The sequence below is a fragment of the Bombina bombina genome, chromosome 3 (genome assembly GCF_027579735.1).
Source record: "Bombina bombina isolate aBomBom1 chromosome 3, aBomBom1.pri, whole genome shotgun sequence".
Classification (NCBI taxonomy): Eukaryota; Metazoa; Chordata; class Amphibia; order Anura; family Bombinatoridae; genus Bombina; species Bombina bombina.
Window position 1 is genome coordinate 1,171,702,714 of NC_069501.1, and position 21,297 is coordinate 1,171,724,010.

The window sequence follows — 21,297 nt, forward strand, 5'->3', positions numbered from 1 at the left end:
CATGATTTAGATTGAGCATTACATTTTTAACAATTTCCGAATGTACTTCTGTTATAAAATTGCTTCATTCTATTTGTATCCTTTGTTAAAAAGCATACTTAGGTAGACCAGGGTAGGCGTAAGAGCAGCAATTAATTACTGGGAGCTAGCTGATGATTGGTGGCTGCATATATATGCATCTTGTCATTGACTCACCTGATGTGTTCAGCTAGCTCCTAGTAGCTGCTCCTTCAACAAATGATGCCAAGAGAATGAAACAATTTTCATAATAGAAGTAAAATGGAATACTATTCAAGATTTAATGCAGTGTCTGAATCGTGAAAGAAAAAAAAATGTTTTGTGCCCCCTTAAAGTCAGCTTTGTGCAAGCAATAGTGCAACAATAAAATGATCTAGAACATTCAAGTATTCTATTATTTGTTATTGATGTTCTAATACAATCCGAGTTCCCGCATCTCTAGATAGTGTAGAACAAGCACAATGTACAACAAAAGAAAGCAAAATAAATTATAAATGCATTGTGCAATGCTGATATAGTTTCATTAAAGGGACAAAAAATAATAATTAAACTTTCATGATTCAGATGGAGCTTGCAATAAAAACCAACAAACAAACAATCCTTTCCTTTACAGAAATTGGTCAGGAAAAAAATATTTATTGGAAATTAAAGGAACACTGAGTCCAAATTTTTTCTTTCGAGATTCAGATAGAGCATGCAATTTTAAGCAACTTTCTAATTTACTCATATTATCATTTTTTATTTATTCTCTTGGTATCTTTATTTGAAATGCAAGAATGTAAGTTTAGATGCCGGCACATTTTTGGTGAACAACCTGGGTTGTCCTTGCTGATTGGTGGATAAATTAATCCACCAATAAAAACGTGCTGTCCAGAGAACTGAACAAAAAAAAAGCTTAGATGCCTTCTTTTTCAAATAAAGATAGCAAGAGAACAAAGAAAAAATGATAATAGGAGTAAATTAGAAAGTTGCTTAAAATTGCATGCTCTATCTGACTCACAAAAGAAAAAAATTGGGTTCAGTGTCCCTTTAAAGTAAGTATTATTACATTGTCTTTGTATCATGTGTTGTTGATTATGAATTCTATTTAATGACACTTTAATAATACATAAAGGGCCAGGTTACAAGTGGAGCGCTAAATATCGCTTTTAAGAAAGCAATATTAGCGCTCCACTTTGTAATACAAGCGCACACTAGTGTGCGGTCGTATTTCAAGTTAATAGCAAAGCAAATACGGCCTTGTGTTCGAATTGCTGGGAAGCATTGCGCTCATGAGAGTGCACTTTCATAGGCTCCAATGGGAGCTTCATTATGATACCATAAGAGACAGCATCAGAACATCGCACAGCAAAGGGGGTAAGTAGCGAAGCGATGGCAGCAAATATAAATATATATGTATATGCTGATATATATATATATATATATATATATATATATAACAGTCCAAGATGTGAATCCGCCCTCCTGGGGTCAACCACCTGGTCCCTCTGTGTACATACAGCAAGCTTCAACAAAGCCAGAGGCAAACCAGGTTTTCTTCAAAGCAATTAGTCAAATTTATTGACGTTTTGGGAAACAAAACTCCCCTTCTTCAGAACAAAAAAACATACACAAACCGTGCTTAAATAGAGGGAAACACAAACAGGTACCTCCTTCTTCCTGTCAAAAAAGGCGCCAAACTGACATCATTTCCGGTTTAGGTTAATGTGACCCTGGAAGTCTACAACATCCACTTCCGGGTTATAATAATCTTTATACGTACAACAATTGTGAACAAAAAGGGGATCACTAGTGTCTCCAGTGGCCCCGTGTATTAAAACAACTCACTATGCACACACTATGAGTCATATAAGAAATATATGGAACGAGGTACATTGTAAATTGTGCTTTAACATACAATGTAGAACTAGGTTTATTAATGGCGATTTGTTACTGATTGCCTAATCTGCATTGCTGTGGTCAGTCAGGGACAGATCTAAGTTTAAAATATATTTAGAATATTACCAGCGCAATTGAATTTAATGCCCATCGGGCAAGCACAACTTCAGAGCTCTTGTTAACTGTTACAAGAGACAAAAAAGTTACACAAAACATAACAAAATTACAGTGCAATTACATAAAAACACTATCTAATAAAAAATTTGTTAAACAAAAGTTATAAGGGCTCAAAGGTATAAGGTCTTAAGTGTTTCACATTCCAATGTTCTTCACATAGGGAAAAATGTTCAAAGTATTTTTAAAAAGATATTCCTTTATATATATATCTGTATATATTTATACCTATATATTATCACATATATATATATATATATATATATATATATATATATATATATATATATACTATAATCGCGTTTGTAATGCGTCCTTCGGTGAAAGGTGGATTCTTTCACCACACTGCCATTTTCGGAATTCACCTGGATGCAGGGTAGGCAAACCTGAAGCCTAAAAAAAAAAAAAAAAAAACACGCAATCGCCCGAAATATCGAAAAAACACGTAATCGCCTACAAGAAATAATTAAAAAAACAAGTAACCGCTTGCATGAAGTATAACAAAAAAAACTACCCGCCCACATGAAGTATAACAAAAAACCTAACCTCCCACACAAAGTATTGACAAACCCCTAAACCACAAACCCCACAACAAAAAATAAAAAAGTAATTAACCCCTAATCCGCAAATAACATAATTAAAATATTAACCCCTTAACCATCAACCCATCACATCACAATAAACCTAATTAACCTATTAACCCCTAAACCGCCAAACCTCCACTTCGCAATAAACTTAATTAAATAACTAATTTAATTACTATGCCTCCTAACCTAAAACCCCTAAATTAACCCCAATACTTAGTTGATAATCTAAAATTATCAAAAAAAAAGCAAAAAAAAAATAATCCCTATGAAAATAAAAACACCCCCTAAACTAAACTACCAATAACCCTTAAAAACATAATTTATGTAAGAACTTACCTGATAAATTCATTTCTTTCATATTAGCAAGAGTCCATGAGCTAGTGACATATGGGATATACATTCCTACCAGGAGGGGCAAAGTTTCCCAAACCTCAAAATGCCTACAAATACACCCCTCACCACACCCACAAATCAGTTTAACGAATAGCCAAGAAGTGGGTTGATAAGAAAAAAGTGCGAAAGCATAAAAAAATAAGGAATTGGAAATAATTGTGCTTTATACAAAAAAATCATAACCACCACAAAAAAAGGGGTGGGCCTCATGGACTCTTGCTAATATGAAAGAAATTAATTTATCAGGTAAGTTCTTACATAAATTATGTTTTCTTTCATGTAATTAGCAAGAGTCCATGAGCTAGTGACGTATGGGATAATGACTACCCAAGATGTGGATCTTTCCACGTAAGAGTCACTAGAGAGGGAGGGATAAAATAAAGACAGCCAATTCCTGCTGAAAATAATCCACACCCAAAATAAAGTTTAAATGAAAGCATAAGCAGAAGATTCAAACTGAAACAGCTGCCTGAAGTACTTTTCTACCAAAAACTGCTTCAGAAGAAGAAAACACATCAAAATGGTAGAATTTAGTAAAAGTATGCAAAGAGGACCAAGTTGCTGCTTTGCAAATCTGATCAACCGAAGCCTCATTCCTAAACGCCCAGGAAGTAGAAACTGACCTAGTAGAATGAGCTGTAATCCTTTGAGGCGGAGTTTTACCCGACTCGACATAAGCATGATGAATTAAAGATTTCAACCAAGATGCCAAAGAAATGGCAGAGGCCTTCTGACCTTTCCTAGAACCGGAAAAGTTAACAAATAGACTAGAAGTCTTTCGGAAAGTCTTAGTAGCTTCAACATAATATTTCAAAGCTCTAACCACATCCAAAGAATGCAATGATTTCTCCTTAGAATTCTTAGGAGTAGGACATAATGAAGGAACCACAATCTCTCTACTAATGTTGTTGGAATTCACAACCTTAGGTAAAAATTCAAAAGAAGTTTGCAACACCGCCTTATCCTGATGAAAAATCAAAAAAGGAGACTCACAAGAAAGAGCAGATAATTCAGAAACTCTTCTGGCAGAAGAGATGGCCAAAAGGAACAAAACTTTCCAAGAAAGTAATTTAATGTCCAATGAATGCATAGGTTCAAACGGAGGAGCTTGAAGAGCTCCCAGAACCAAATTCAAACTCCAAGGAGGAGAAATTGACTTAATAACAGGTTTTATACGCACCAAAGCTTGTACAAAACAATGAATATCAGGAAGATTAGCAATCTTTCTGTGAAAAAGAACAGAAAGAGCAGAGATTTGTCCTTTCAAGGAACTTGCAGACAAACCTTTATCCAAACCATCCTGAAGAAACTGTAAAATTCTTGGAATTCTAAAAGAATGCCAGGAAAACTGATGAGAAAGACACCAAGAAATATAAGTCTTCCAGACTCTATAATATATCTCCCTAGATACAGATTTACGAGCCTGTAACATAGTATTAATCACAGAGTCAGAGAAACCTCTTTGACTAAGAATCAAGTGTTCAATCTCCATACCTTTAAATTTAAGGATTTGAGATCCTGATGGAAAAAAGGACCTTGAGACAGAAGGTCTGGTCTTAACGGAAGAGTCCACAGTTGGCAAGAAGCCATCCGGACAAGATCCGCATACCAAAACCTGTGAGGCCATGCTGGAGCTACCAGCAGAACAAACGAGCATTCCTTCAGAATCTTGGAGATCACTCTTGGAAGAAGAACTAGAGGCGGAAAGATATAGGCAGGATGATACTTCCAAGGAAGTGACAATGCATCCACTGCTTCCCCTTGAGGATCCCTGGATCTGGACAGATACCTGGGAAGTTTCTTGTTTAGATGAGAGGCCATCAGATCTATTTCTGGAAGCCCCCACATTTGAACAATCTGAAGAAATACCTCTGGGTGAAGAGACCATTCGCCCGGATGCAACGTTTGGCGACTGAGATAATCCGCTTCCCAAATGTCTATACCTGGGATATGAACCGCAGAAACTAGACATGAGCTGGATTCCGCCCAAACCAGAATTCGAGATACTTCTTTCATAGCTAGAGGACTGTGAGTCCCTCCTTGATGATTGATGTATGCTACAGTTGTGACATTGTCTGTCTGAAAACAAATGAACGATTCTCTCTTCAGAAGAGGCCAAGACTGAAGAGCTCTGAAAATTGCACTGAGTTCCAAAATATTGATCGGTAATCTCACCTCCTGAGATTCCCAAACCCCTTGTGCCGTCAGAGACCCCCACACAGCTCCCCAACCTGTAAGACTTGCATCTGTTGAAATTACAGTCCAGGTCGGAAGAACAAAAGAAGCCCCCTGAATTAAACGATGGTGATCTGTCCACCACGTCAGAGAGTGTCGTACAATCGGTTTTAAAGATATTAATTGAGATATCTTTGTGTAATCCCTGCACCATTGGTTCAGCATACAGAGCTGAAGAGGTCGCATGTGAAAACGAGCAAAGGGGATCGCGTCCGATGCAGCAGTCATAAGACCTAGAATTTCCATGCATAAGGCTACCGAAGGGAATGATTGTGACTGAAGGTTTCGACAAGTTGATATCAATTTTAGACGTCTCTTGTCTGTCAAAGATAGAGTCATGGACACTGAATCTATCTGGAAACCCAAAAAGGTTACCCTTGTCTGAGGAATCAATTAACTTTTTAGTAAATTGATCCTCCAACCATGATCTTGAAGAAACAACACAAGTCGATTCGTATGAGATTCTGCTAAATGTAAAGACTGAGCAAGTACCAAGATATCGTCCAAATAAGGAAATACCACAATACCCTGTTCTCTGATTACAGACAGAAGGGCACAGAGAACCTTTGTAAAAATTCTTGGAGCTGTTGCTAGACCAAACGGTAGAGCCACAAACTGGTAATGCTTGTCTAGGAAAGAGAATCTCAGAAACTGAAAGTGATCTGGATGAATCGGAATATGTAGATATGCATCCTGTAAATCTATTGTAGACATATAATGCCCTTGCTGAACAAAAGGCAGGATAGTCCTTATAGTTACCATTTTGAATGTTGGTATCCTCACATAAAGATTCAATATCTTTAGATCCAGAACTGGTCTGAAGGAATTCTCCTTCTTTGGTACAATGAAGAGATTTGAATAAAACCCCAGCCCCCGTTCCAGAACTGGAACTGGCATAATTACTCCAGCCAACTCTAGATCTGAAACACATTTCAGAAATGCTTGAGCCTTCGCTGGATTTACTGGGACACGGGAAAGAAAAAATCTCTTTGCAGGAGGTCTTATTTTGAAGCCAATTCTGTACCCTTCTGAAACAATGTTCTGAATCCAAAGATTGTGAACAGATTTGATCCAAATTTCTTTGAAAAAACGTAATCTGCCCCCTACCAGCTGAGCTGGAATGAGGGCTGCACCTTCATGTGGACTTAGAAGCTGGCTTTGATTTTCTAGAAGGCTTGGATTTATTCCAGACTGGAGATGGTTTCCAAACTGATACCGCTCCTGAGGATGAAGGATCAGGTTTCTGTTCCTTGTTGTGACGAAAGGAACGAAAACGATTATTAGACCTGAATTTACCTTTAGATTTTTTATCCTGTGGTAAAAAAGTTCCTTTCCCTCCAGTAACAGTTGAAATAATAGAATCCAACTGAGAACCAAATAATTTATTACCCTGGAAAGAAAAGGAAAGCAGAGTAGACTTAGAAGACATATCAGCATTCCAAGTTTTAAGCCATAAAGCTCTTCTAGCTAAAATAGCTAGAGACATATACCTGACATCAACCCTAATGATATCAAAGATGGCATCACAAATAAAATTATTAGCATGTTGAAGAAGAATAATAATGCTATGAGAATTATGATCTGTGACTTGTTGCGCTAAAGCTTCCAACCAAAAAGTTGAAGCTGCAGCAACATCCGCCAAAGATATAGCAGGTCTAAGAAGATTACCTGAACACAAATAGGCTTTTCTTAGAAAGGACTCAATTTTCCTATCTAAAGGATCCTTAAAGGAAGTACCATCTGCCGTAGGAATCGTAGTACGCTTAGCAAGAGTAGAGACAGCCCCTATCAACCTTAGAGATTTTGTCCCAAAACTCTAATCTGTCAGATGGCACAGGATATAATTGCTTAAAACGTTTAGAGGGAGTGAATGAATTACCCAAATTATTCCATTTCCTGGAAATTACTTCAGAAATAGCACTAGGAACAGGAAAAACTTCTGGAATAACTACAGGAGATTTAAAAACCTTATCTAAATGTTTAGATTTAGTAACAAGAGGACCAGAATCCTCAATTTCTAAAGCAATTAGAACTTCTTTAAGTAAAGAACGAATAAATTCCATTTTAAATAAATATGAAGATTTATCAGCATCAACCTCTGAGACAGAATCCTCTGAACCAGAAGAACCATTATCAGAATCAGAATGATGATGTTCATTTAAAAATTCATCTGAACAATGAGAAGTTTTAAAAGATTTTTTATGTTTACTAGAAGGAGGAATAACAGACAAAGCCTTCTTAATGGATTCAGAAACAAAATCTCTTATGTTATCAGGAACACTCTGAGTATTAGATGTTGACGGAACAGCAACAGGTAATGGAACTTTACTACAGGAAATTTTATCTGCATTAACAAGTTTGTCATGACATTCAATACAAACAACAGCTGGAGGAACAGATACCAAAAGTTTACAGCAGATACACTTAGCTTTGGTAGCTCCAGCACCAGGCAGCGATTTTCCTGAAGTATCTTCTGACTCAGTTGCAACGTGGGACATCTTGCAATATGTAATAGAAAAAACAACATATAAAGCAAAATAGATCAAATTCCTTAAATGACAGTTTCAGGAATGGGAAAAATATATATACTGTATAATCCAAAAAAGTTATGCACTCTCAATTTTCAATGTGATTTAATGTGCACAAAAAGTAAGATCGATGAACATTAAAGCACATTTACAAAAAAAAACATCAATATATATCAGGTGTATTTATGTAAAGAACAAACATTGGAAAGTGAAATATTAAGTCAGGTTAGCACACTTGAGAAAACACAATCAGGTTTGCCAAACTTGTTGGGTGTTGTTTTTTTTTCCACTTTTTGCTTTCCATAGACTTCTTTGGGGGAAAACATTAATGCGGTCACAATATTCGATGGTAATCTCTTTTGCGCAAAAGAAAAAACTTTTAACTTTCAACTTGTAATACGTGCACTACCGGACGCACGCAGAAAGCCGAAGTCTATTAGAGTTAACGTGCGAGCAGGAGCACAAACTACCACTCCATTTGTAATCTAGCCCTGAAACTTTCATACAATATAAATAATTCAAATTGAGTTGTATGTCCCTTTAATGTTACAACATTATTGTGATTTTGGCAATCTTAGGCCAAATTTAATTTTTGAAGTTTTCTTTACAGTAAACAAAAAAGTATCTCCTTCCTACTTCAGATAATTTGCTTAGTGTATCATGGAGTCCTGCTCTCTTATTTGGAAGCACTGCAGAGATCAAGAAGGATTAAGATCAAACAAACATTTTCCACCAGAAGAGCATAAAGAATATGATCCTATGTCATCTGCTTAATTATGAATGGGACTGTTTTACAGTTTGGTTTCCATAACCTTCAAAATGACCTCTATAGAAAGGCTTAGACACCAGTTTCCTAGCAGTCCTGTTTCAAAGAAGATTTAAAATGAAAGAAAGAAAAGGATCATATGGCTTCTTTCTTCAGATATTTTCATTTTGCTAGTTGCCAATACGTGATATAAGGTGAAGGATTAACTTTGAATGTCTTTATTTCATAAAAAAATATCTGAAATGAAACTAGATGCAGTTTATTTTTTATAGAACTTTGTCATTCCATTTCTGTCTCTATCTATCTATCTATCTATCTATCTATCTATCTATCTATCTATCTATATATCTATCTATCTCTCTATCATCTATGTACCTTCTATCATCTATCTACCTTCTATCATCTATCTATCTATCTATCTATCTATCTATCTATCTATCTATCTATCATCTATCTATCTATCTATCTATCTATCTATCTATATATCTATCTATCTATCTATCTATCTATCTATCTCTCTATCATCTATCTACCTTCTATCATCTATCTATCTATCTATCTATCTATCTATCTATCTATCTATCTATCATCTATCTATCTATCTATCTATCTATCTATCTATCTATCTATCTATCTATCCTCTATCTACCTTCTATAATGTATCTATCTATCATCTATCTACCTTCTGTAATCTATTTATGTATCTATCATCTATCTATCTATCATCTATCTATCTATGTTCTTTTATGGACAGTTTTTATGAATAGCGTTTCTAATCTTTATATGCTGCTTATAATAACGTTGTAAACATCAGATTTGAGAGTGAAGGTAAAAGTGAAAGAAAGTGACAAAAAGATATAAAGAAAGAAAAAGAAAGGCCCATGGAGTCTTACTTATTTCTTATGATAAACTTAAGCGAGCTCCCGGTAGCAATTAGCTTTTGGAAAATTAACCAGAGATCAGATCTAAAAGTTCCCCAAATGCCCCAAAATAAATAAAATACTAAAAAAACATTTCATAAAAAAACCTCTGCACTATGCATTTTTTAGAGGTTAAAAGTCTCCGGTGTGGGGATGTTAATTTTTTTTTTGTTATTTACCTATTTGTACAGAATGTATTAATGTATGTTACCATTAAATATCTGAAAAATGCCTTTACATTGCGGTCTATGGCAACTGTGTGTAAATATACTGTATATGTATATGCTTATATACATATATATTTGTGTGTTTATATGTGTATATACACATATTAACACAAAAATATATATATGTATATATTAATATATTTAAAATTGCGGCTATAGTTCATGTCTGACGGCATGAGAACGAGGCTCCCATTTAAACCTATGGAAGCGTGCTCTCATGAGCGCAATGCTTCCGTGCAATGTGAACGCAAGGTCGCGTTCGCATTGCACTAAACTTGTAATTCCAGTGCAACTTATTACTCATTTGAGCGCAAATATCGTTTATGCGGAAGCATTATTTTGTGCTCAACTTGTGATCTAACTCATAATTGTTTAAAATATTTATCACAAGATATACTGTACAATAAATGAAAACAATACAATAAATATAGAGCAATTTATAAAACAGAAAAATTTGGAATGAATTGTTTAAAGAGAAACCATGACAAGGCAAGGGAACGATTCAGGATATTGAGAAGAGAAGCTGGGAGGGCCATATTTCTTTGTCCTTCGCAGGCCAGAAAGCAGAAGATTAGTGTATCTGCGTAACAGTGGTAATGCATTTTCCGATGTTGTGGCTCTGATCTCGTTAAGTGTCTGAGCATCTGATACTACTTCTGAACAAGTGACCTTCTGCCTCTCGGCATAGGGCTATAGAGTCCCCAGCACCATTGGGGAGGTCAGCCGCATCCACCCTTAAAGTAGCTAAGGGCCTCTCCACCCCAAACACTTCTGGTAAGTACCAAATAGGCCACCATAAAACCCCAGACTGCCTTGTGTTGCAGATCTCTAAAGGCACAGTCCTGTTCACCAGGTAGTTTGCCTGTAGGCTCCTGTTCTGTACATTGTGGAGTTGGGTAGATACCTATCGTTGTTAGCTTGTTAGTATCCGCATCTGGTAATAGGTCTCCACCTTTACACACAGACTGGCAGAAATCCATCAGGTTGGCAAACTTGTAATCCATGCTGTGCTCAAAAGCTTTCAACTGGGTTCTGAGGATTGAGAGGAACTCCTCCATATTAGCAATAGTAGGTAGGATATAATATTAGCAGATCAGTAGCTACTCTAACCCGGCAGGCCGGGGGGGGGGGGTTGTGAGCATAAGTGAAGGCCTCGACTTGACACACAATAGACTAGATCTGTTCTCAGAAAGGACAGCTGGGATAATACTGGTAGTACTCGATTCCTCAGTAGGTAAAGTAGCTGAATATCCTAAATGTATGATATGATGGGGCAAGTTCTCTGGGATTTCTCATAGATTTCAAAATTGTTCTGAGATCTTCATAAATTGCGACCGTTCATGGCCGCTTCCAAGCCCCGCCAGTCTGGTATTTATTTATTTTTGCTCAATAATAATATGGGCTCAAATTTATGAACTTGTGGGTGGACAGGGTTCCCAGGCAGGTAATTTTTGCACCCCTGTGTTTGTGAGCTGTAATGCAGAATTGGCTGTTTTAATCGCTTGTAAAATCCTGTCCGCAAGTATAAAGGTATCTATTGTGTGAGAGCAGGGCATGTCATTCACCCTAGAGGGATCAGTAAGGTATGTTTTAGATCCAGCACTTCTAAGGTGGTAGACAGGTATAAGGTTATAATACTCTTATAAATGCAGATCCTTAAGGGGCAGGAAACACCTGTAATTGGGCCTCTCTCTGCCGCGTTCTCGGCAGACAGGCAGAGTTACTGATGCAGAGAGTGCCACTCTGTGGCCCTCTCTGCATCTCACAGCGGTGGTGTCAATCGTTGGTGGTGTGGGAGAGTTAGGAGGGAGGCGGGTGGGCAGCTCATCACTGCAGAAAGGCAGGAGTTGGTGGGAATGCTACGCTACAGTAAAATTTATTTTAGAGTGGTGTTCGGCAGTGAGTGGGAAGGAGGGAGGGGGAGAAGGGGGAAGGAGACTCTTAAAGTGGTGGGGGGATTAGAGTGTTGGAAATCAATCTGGGAGCGGGATAGGGTAATGAGGGGGGCATCTACACTACAGAAAAATACATTTTTATTATTATTATAAAAATAAAATTAAAAAAAAATGATGTAACTGGGTAATGGCAGACAGCTGCCAGTACCTAAGTTGGTGGGAATTAAGTGGCAGGGGGAGGGTAAGAGAGCTTTTTGGGAGGGATCAGGAAGGTGGGAAGGTAAGGGGGTAATCCTACACTAAGGCAAATAATAATTAAAAAAAAGAAATTAAAAAAAAGTGTAAAAATGCATACTGGCAGACTGTTTGCTTTGTTTTGTTTTTTTAATTTGGCGTTGAAATGGTGGCATGAAATATATACCAAAATGGGCCTAGATAAATACTTTAGGTTGTCTACTAAAAAATCATATATAGTTTTGATAGGTAAATAAAAAAAACAAGGCTCTATTTTTGTTTAAATCTAGTGATGGCAAAAATGATAAAAATGCTTTTTAGTCTGAACTGCCTGGTCCTTAAGGGGATACAATACTTAATTATTCAAAGCAAAATAATATTACAAAACATGCAAATTATTTTTATATGCACACTCTCTGAGGCTCCAGCTCCTATTGAGCATGTGCAAGAATTCACTGTATATATGTATATGCATTTTGTGATTGTCTGAAGGCTGTCATATGATACAGTGGCAGTGAAAATTAGCCATAAATTTGCCATAAAATATTCTACAGTTCATTTCAAATTCAAAGTAAGTGCTATTACAATGTATTTTATTGTGTATTTGTCAGTTATTCAACTCTACTATATTTAGTGGTCCTTTACCCTGTTTTACTGATATGTTTGATCTATTGGAGGATAAACATGTTGTAATTAAAATATGTTAACTGTCCCTTTAAATAGCAGTTTGCAGGTTCACAAGCTTGAGTCTTCACTGCAAAGGATGACAACTGCTTCTGTAGTTCTGTAGGTCTTAGAGTATTTAATTTGTGTCTCAGTTTTCATAAGCTGATAACAGAAGTCATATGTGACAAATGATGCCCTTTTCTGTGCTCGTGAGTATATATAAGTGTAATAAAACGAATTGCTGGTGCCAATAGCTAAATATAAAAGCAGTTAATCACAATTCTAAACATATACTGTACATTCATACAATTTTCACACCATCTGCTTTGCTAGAATATAGTTATTTATAACAAGTTTCTCTGATCCATTAAAACCTATTTCCTGTTATTGGACATTTTGTGCACAACCTGCTCACAAAATAAAGATATCTGCCCAAATAAGAGCTAGTAAAGTAATACATAAATGGGGGGGACTCTTGTCCTCCACAAATAATATTTTGTGTTCTAATAATGCTGCCCTCCCTTCTTGCTAAGCCAATTGTTATCCCAATGCAATTTTCCTTTGTGAAGAACACTCAGACCAAGATTGGAAAAACACTGTTGAATTGACCTTTGCAAAATTCTAACTCGCAGAAATACTCATCCTATATTTATAGATCTATTGATCTGAAGAAAAGCAATCAAAACCTAAGTAAAACGTTGGGCTATTATGTGTTAGACACGAAAAACAAATTGCATATTGACTTCAGTAATGATAATTAAGATCTTTGACTGGATCCTTTTCTCCTCATCTATTTCACCGGAGAAAGTTAATGAGATAATGCTTCCCTTTGGTTTGTACATATTATCTATGTCACAACACTTGGAAAACATGCTATGCCTCCAGTAAAACTTATGAGTAATTATTCCCTCTATAAGAAACTTCATCACTTAGAGCTACAGTCACCTGTAGTGCGTCAAAAGGTTATGTTTAAGTGAAAGTTGCCAGAAGAAATCTAACTTATTTTTCATCTATTTTAGAAAAGGTTGGAAGAATTTGATGCTTTTTTATCGATTTAAAAAAAATATGTTCATTTACAGACATAAAACGTAAAGATCAGAGCCATTGTGGGTCTATATCTGATATATATTTAAAATAAAAATAAAATTTTATTTGAGAGAGATATATAAATTTGAGCGTTGATTTCCTGTGTTGGGAGATGTACACTTAGAATCAGTTCCCTATAGCTAGTAAGGCCAGAAAACTTTTTTTTTAACTATCCAGATCCAGTTATTATGTAATTTATTACTTATTATTACTTATTATTATTATTATTATTATTATGTAATTTATTAGTTACTATTATTATTATTTATTATTCTATCACTTTATTATTTACTGAACTGGCTGTGCAGAATAATCTACAAATAATAAGACTAGAGATATTGTAGGATTGAACAGAGTGTGGTGTGCGTTCAGGGGGATTGACAGGAGATTTGTTGTGCCTGACTGCTGCATAGCCTAGCATCCAGATAGAAAAGTAGCAACCTGCCTTGCACAGTGAAGATCATGTTAAAGGGTTATTGCTACAAATTAATAAGGGCCAGATTACGAGTGGAGCGCAAACATTTGCGTCTTAGCTATAAGGGGTTTATCGTGAGTGTTTACGCTCGTAGGGCTTATCGCTCGTATTACGAGTTGAAAGTACACAAGATCGATTGAGTAAAATCACAATTTACGCTAGAATGATTACCACAACTTCAGAGAAATGGTTAACTGTTTTGTGAAACTAAAACGTTGTACAAAATTCATCGACTATACATTACAAAGTACACTCAAAATAACACCATCTAATAAAATTATATAAAAAAATATTGCACACAAAATGTATAACTGCTCAAAGATATGAGATCTTAGGTGTTAGGGAAAAAAAGGCAGGCAAGGGGGCTTTAACATAGAGATACATACATATACATGCCTAAAGATGTGTATGTATGTATATACTATATATATATATATATATATATATATATATATATATATATATATATATATATACTGTATATATACATATATATTTCAAAAGAAAGTACCTTTATTGCGTTTTTGTGAACTTTTTTTGGGGGGGTGTTACCCGCTTCCTCAGACATACAGCAAAGTTTCACTTTCTTTTGAAGTTTATTGATAAATATATACTGTATCTCTATATAAGTATACATATGTATTTATGTATGTATATGTGTATTTATAGACATATATACACCTGTAAACATTTAAATACATATGTATACATATATATATATATATATATATATATATATATATATATATATATATATATATATATATATATATATATATATATATATACAAGTACATTGGAGCCATTTGCAGTTAAGTAGATTAAAACATGTAAAGCATATTTATGCAATATTCATATTTAATAAAGGTTTTAACTATGCATTTACTGTAAATATTTCACAATCCAATGTTCTGCACATAGCAGAATATGCTCAATGTATTTATAGATATTCCTATATATATATATGTATATGTCTCTATACCTATATATACTGTATATATATATATATATATATACATACATATATTTATTCTAAACTTGAAAGAGCGCAACACTTCTAGTGCAATTAATGCTCAAGCGGAAGCGTTAATTTGCGCTCCACTCGTAATCTGGCCCTAAATTAATAGTCTTGCTTGACTGGTGGTTCAAATTAGACATGTGCATAATTTCATAACTCATTATTATTTTTGCAAGCAAATAATAAAATTACCATCTGTTTTTCACATTCAGATAGCTCTGACACCGGAATTACTAGAAGTGCAACTCAAATTATCTGTGAATATGAGGATATTTCTAGTTACACTTCTGTTTTAATGTATCCAGTGTCAAAACTATTGAAATGTTTGAAAAGCAGGGTCATTTTTATCATTTGCTTGCAAAACTAATAACAAATTACAAAACGATGCATCAAATCAATTTAGGGTCATTCTTTTCTTCAAAATTATGCTGAAGAACACAACATATAACAATTTCTCATGCCTGAAGCAAGAAAGGTTCTTTAAATTAAAATGGATTAAAATTAACGGTACATTACCTGCTTCACTGGTTCTGATGACCCGGGATGGTACACTTGGATCTCCAGTCCCAATGGTGTTAGTGGCTACAACTCTAAACTCATATTCCACCCAGGGATTAAGATCCACTGCCATTGCTGACTCCATATCTCCACTAATAGTTTCAGGAACTGTTCATAGAAAAAACACATTAAATTACCAACTAGAATTAATGATGGTAAATAATTAATACCATATATCTTTTCAGTATAACAATGAAAATCAATGAATAACATTCTAGATCCCTCTCATAATTTATATAAATAATATACAGTATTTGTATATTTAAAGCTCTGAAATGCATGCAATAAATATAAAAACTATTGGTTCTATAATTTTGCACTAAATTTTAAAAGAAAAAAAAAGTTACGTCTCACAAAATATTAAATGCCATCCCTTCAATTTTTGTGCAAAAATGTCTTGATAATCTTTTACATCATTGTTTGTTAATTATTTATTGCTGGTAATTTAACATTTTGAAGAGAGTTCAGTATGCAAATTTATATTGTCTTACGTTTGGGTATACGCTTTTCATTTTGACGGTACTGTATTTTGTGTTACTGGTTGGTGTATGATATATTACATACTGTATATATATTTTGTATTTGTTTAAGAGGATTCACTAAAACTAGTCCCTCCAGTTTCTTAAATTATTAATATTTTTAGGAGGTGAATCAAGAAACCATTCCAATTAAAAATTTGTCTATTTATGGCGAAGCTTTTTCAAACTACAGTTGTATACAAGTCTAATCACAGTACTTTTACACTGAAAACAATACATATTTTCAACACTATCTGGAAGACCATTTAGGTTATTGTAATATACCATCATGAAGATGAATCATGTTGTACCTCCAGAAAAGAACATATTTTGTCATTGATCATGAAATTTCATGTTGCTTCAGAAAGCTCAGGGCTGGATCACTATGGGCTTAGAATCAGGTAGAAATGTAATATAATAATGTTGGTTGAGCAAACCTGGTGCATGAGTAGTAAAGTCCGAATGGAACTTGATGCCCGTTTCTGTGTGAGCCTTCAGGCTCGCTGGAAACAGCATTTATGAAGCAGCTGTCTTAAGACCGCTGCTCCATAACTGGTCCGCCTGATCTGAGGCTGCGGACATTAATCCGCCCGATTCCATACGATCGGGCTGATTGACACCCCCTGCTAGATTGGCCATGAATCTGCAGGGGGCGGCACTGCAGAAGCAGTTCACAAGAACTGCTTGTGCAATGATAAATGCAGACAGCGTATGCTGTCGGCATTCATCGATGTCTGTCGGACATGACCGGCTGAGCGGATCATGTCAGACAGACTGATGATAAATCGGCCCCATTATTTTTTTAAACAATAACAATTTTGAAGTAGACTGTCCCTTAAACGTCAGTTCCAAAGCAGCAATGCACTACTGGGAGCTAGCTGTACACATCTGATTAGCCAATACTAAGAGGCATATGTGCATATGTTGGTAACCACCAATCAAAAGCATGCTCTCAGTAGTGCAGAATAAATTATATTTGATAATTTAGGCAAACGGAAAGATCACTTAAACCTGCATGCTCTAATTGAACCATAAAAGGATAATTTGAACTTTCATGTCCCTTTAAAATTACAAATATGTATTGTATTTGTTTTTCTACATCAACATTATTATTATTATTATTTTTTTAAATTCCTGTTCTCCCCTAGAAACAATTCTACAGATGGCTGTGTTCACAGAACATTTTCCTTGTGCATAAAGGTAAAATGAACCATTGGATGCGAATGCATTTGTGCTTTATAACTCATCCATATTTCATTAGATTAAAAAAACTAATCAGAGTCAGATTCCTTATCCTATATTATTGCCTTGTGAACTGCCCTTGAAAATCAGAACATAATCAAACGTAATTGTGTTTTTAATGTCTGTCCTTTCCATTTGCGTAAAAGGATTTTATATATATATATATATATATATATATATATATATACATATTTATTCAAGTTTACAACTCTTATTGGTAAACATCCTTCAATCTCTTGCTTGATTCACATAAACTTTGTTATCCATAAAGAAATATGTGAATAAATATAAAAGGAGGCCTCCTTCGAAACAAAAAATAAATAAAAAGACATAATAGCGATAAATGTAAATACAAGGGTATATTACAATAATAACAATACATACACATCCTTAAAATGCAAGCAAAACACATTTAACTAAACACTACAGGGAGTGCAGAATTATTAGGCAAGTTGTATTTATGAGGATTAATTTTATTATTGAACAACAACCATGTTCTCAATGAACCCAAAAAACTCATTAATATCAAAGCTGAATATTTTTGGAAGTAGTTTTTAGTTTGTTTTTAGTTTTAGCTATTTTAGGGGGATATCTGTGTGTGCAGGTGAATATTACTGTGCATAATTATTAGGCAACTTAACAAAAAACAAATATATACCCATTTCAATTATTTATTTTTACCAGTGAAACCAATATAACATCTCAACATTCACAAATATACATTTCTGACATTCAAAAACAAAACAAAAACAAATCAGTGACCAATATAGCCACCTTTCTTTGCAAGGACCCTCAAAAGCCTGCCATCCATGGATTCTGTCAGTGTTTTGATCTGTTCACCATCAACATTGCGTGCAGCAGCAACCACAGCCTCCCAGTTACTGTTCAGAGAGGTGTACTGTTTTCCCTCCTTGTAAATCTCACATTTGATGATGGACCACAGGTTCTCAATGGGGTTCAGATCAGGTGAACAAGGAGGCCATGTCATTAGATTTTCTTCTTTTATACCCTTTCTTGCCAGCCACGCTGTGGAGTACTTGGACGCGTGTGATGGAGCATTGTCCTGCATGAAAATCATGTTTTTCTTGAAGGATGCAGACTTCTTCCTGTACCACTGCTTGAAGAAGGTGTCTTCCAGAAACTGGCAGTAGGACTGGGAGTTGAGCTTGACTCCATCCTCAACCCGAAAAGGCCCCACAAGCTCATCTTTGATGATACCAGCCCAAACCAGTACTCCACCTCCACCTTGCTGGCGTCTGAGTCGGACTGGAGCTCTCTACCCTTTACCAATCCAGCCACGGGCCCATCCATCTGGCCCATCAAGACTCACTCTCATTTCATCAGTCCATAAAACCTTAGAAAAATCAGTCTTGAGATATTTCTTGGCCCAGTCTTGACGTTTCAGCTTGTGTGTCTTATTCAGTGGTGGTCGTCTTTCAGCCTTTCTTACCTTGGCCATGTCTCTGAGTATTGCACACCTTGTGCTTTTGGGCACTCCAGTGATGTTGCAGCTCTGAAATATGGCCAAACTGGTGGCAAGTGGCATCTTGGCAGCTGCACGCTTGACTTTTCTCTGTTCATGGGCAGTTATTTTGCGCCTTGGTTTTCCACACGCTTCTTGCGACCCTGTTGACTATTTTGAATGAAACGCTTGATTGTTCGATGATCACGCTTCAGAAGCTTTGCAATTTTAAGAGTGCTGCATCCCTCTGCAAGATATCTCACTATTTTTGACTTTTCTGAGCCTGTCAAGTCCTTCTTTTGACCCATTTTGCCAAAGGAAAGGAAGTTGCCTAATAATTATGCACACCTGATATACGGTGTTGATGTCATTAGACCACACCCCTTCTCATTACAGAGATGCACATCACCTAATATGCTTAATTGGTAGTAGGCTTTCGAGCCTATACAGCTTGGAATAAGACAACATGCATAAAGAGGATGATGTGGTCAAAATACTCATTTGTCTAATAATTCTGCACTCCCTGTAAATATATATATATATATATATATATTTATAGATAGATAGATAGATAGATAGATAGATAGATAGATAGATAGATGATAGATATTTTTCTCCTAAAAGTTAAATTACTATTCAAAAGACATTTCTAGAAATAATAAAATAAATAATAATACGAGAGAAAACTCTGTGGCAAGAATAATACATTTAACATTTCTAATAATACTATTAGTAATAATAATAATAATAATAATAATAAGAGAGAAAACGTTGTGGCCAGAATAATACATCTAACATTTTTAATAATAATAATAAGAAGAAGAAGAGAAAGAAGAGAGAAAACTATGTGGCAAGAATAATAGATTTAACATTTCTAATAATAATAATCATAAGATGTAACCTCTACAATAAAAAATAGTAATGTAAAATAAAAAGAATTTAAGGGTAATAATTCAACTAGTTGAAAACGATGTGTAAATAAAATCTTAAGCATCAATAAATAGTAAATTACACAAACAAATGATGAAAGAGAAGAGGGGGGCGGAGATTGGTCGTGAAAGTGATTGCCAAAGTGTGAGATGGCTCCGGAGCTGAAGGTCCTGTTAACGCAGTTTAATCATCCCAGGAGAACAGAAAAATGGGCATAAACAAGGCGGAATGCACCCCCATTGAATCCGGATCATCACGGTGACACATTAAAGCCAAAGAGCTTAACGCCAGCTTGTTAAAGCAGCAACCGGCTGAAATGACAGCCGCCATCTTGGATCTTCTTCGCACAGCATAACACTTGCAGGCAAGTTACGCAGCTGCAAACTATTGGGATGTTATCCTCAAACTCACTATGCAACACTAAAAGTAGGCAATCCAGCAAATATAGGCCTAGATTTGGAGTTCGGCGGTAGCCGTCAAAACCAGCGTTAGAGGCTCCTAACGCTGGTTTTGGCCGCCCGCTGGTATTTGGAGTCAGTGATTAAAGGGTCTAACGCTCACTTTTCAGCCGCGACTTTTCCATACCGCAGATCCCCCTACGCCATTTGCGTAGCCTATATTTTCAATGGGATCTTTCTAACGCTGGTATTTAGAGTCGTTTCTGAAGTGAGCGTTAGAGCTCTAACGACAAGATTCCAGCCGCCTGAAAATAGCAGGAGTTAAGAGCTTTCTGGCTAACGCCGGTTTATAAAGCTCTTAACTACTGTACCCTAAAGTACACTAACACCCATAAACTACCTATGTACTCCTAAACCGAGCTCCCCCCACATCGCCGCCACTCGATTAAAATTTTTAACCCCTAATCTGCCGACCACCACCTACGTTATCCCTATGTACCCCTAATCTGCTGCCCCTAACATCGCCGACCCCTATATTATATTTATTAACCCCTAACTTGCCCCCCACAACGTCGCCGCCAGCTACTTAAAATAATTAACCCCTAATCTTCCGACCGCAAATCGCCGCCACCTACGTTATCCCTATGTACCCCTAATCTGCTGCCCCTAACATCGCCGACCCCTATATTATATTTATTAACCCCTAATCTGCCCCCCTCAACGTCGCCGACACCTGCCTACACTTATTAACCACTAATCTGCCGAGCGGACCTGAGCGCTACTATAATAAAGTTATGAACCCCTAACCCGCCTCACTAACCCTATCATAAATAGTATTAACCCCTAATCTGCCCTCCCTAACATCGCCGACACCTAACTTCAATTATTAACCCCAAATCTGCCGACCGGAGCTCACCGCTATTCTAATAAATGTATTAACCCCTAAAGCTAAGTCTAACCCTAACACTAACACCCCCCTAAGTTAAATATAATTTTTATCTAACGAAATAAATTAACTCTTATTAAATAAATGATTCCTATTTAAAGCTAAATACTTACCTGTAAAATAAATCCTAATATAGCTACAAT

At 35.9% G+C, this 21,297-nt stretch overlaps 1 protein-coding gene across 1 annotated transcript in view; it reads right to left on the bottom strand.

Moving 5' to 3' along the window:
- Positions 1 to 21,297, bottom strand: part of CNTN5 (contactin 5) — a 990,860-nt gene that overhangs the window by 176,820 nt on the left and 792,743 nt on the right. The window contains exon 15 of the mRNA XM_053705588.1: positions 15,617 to 15,766. Coding sequence (XP_053561563.1) covers positions 15,617 to 15,766 — 150 coding nt within the window. The remainder of the gene's footprint in view (positions 1 to 15,616; positions 15,767 to 21,297) is intronic.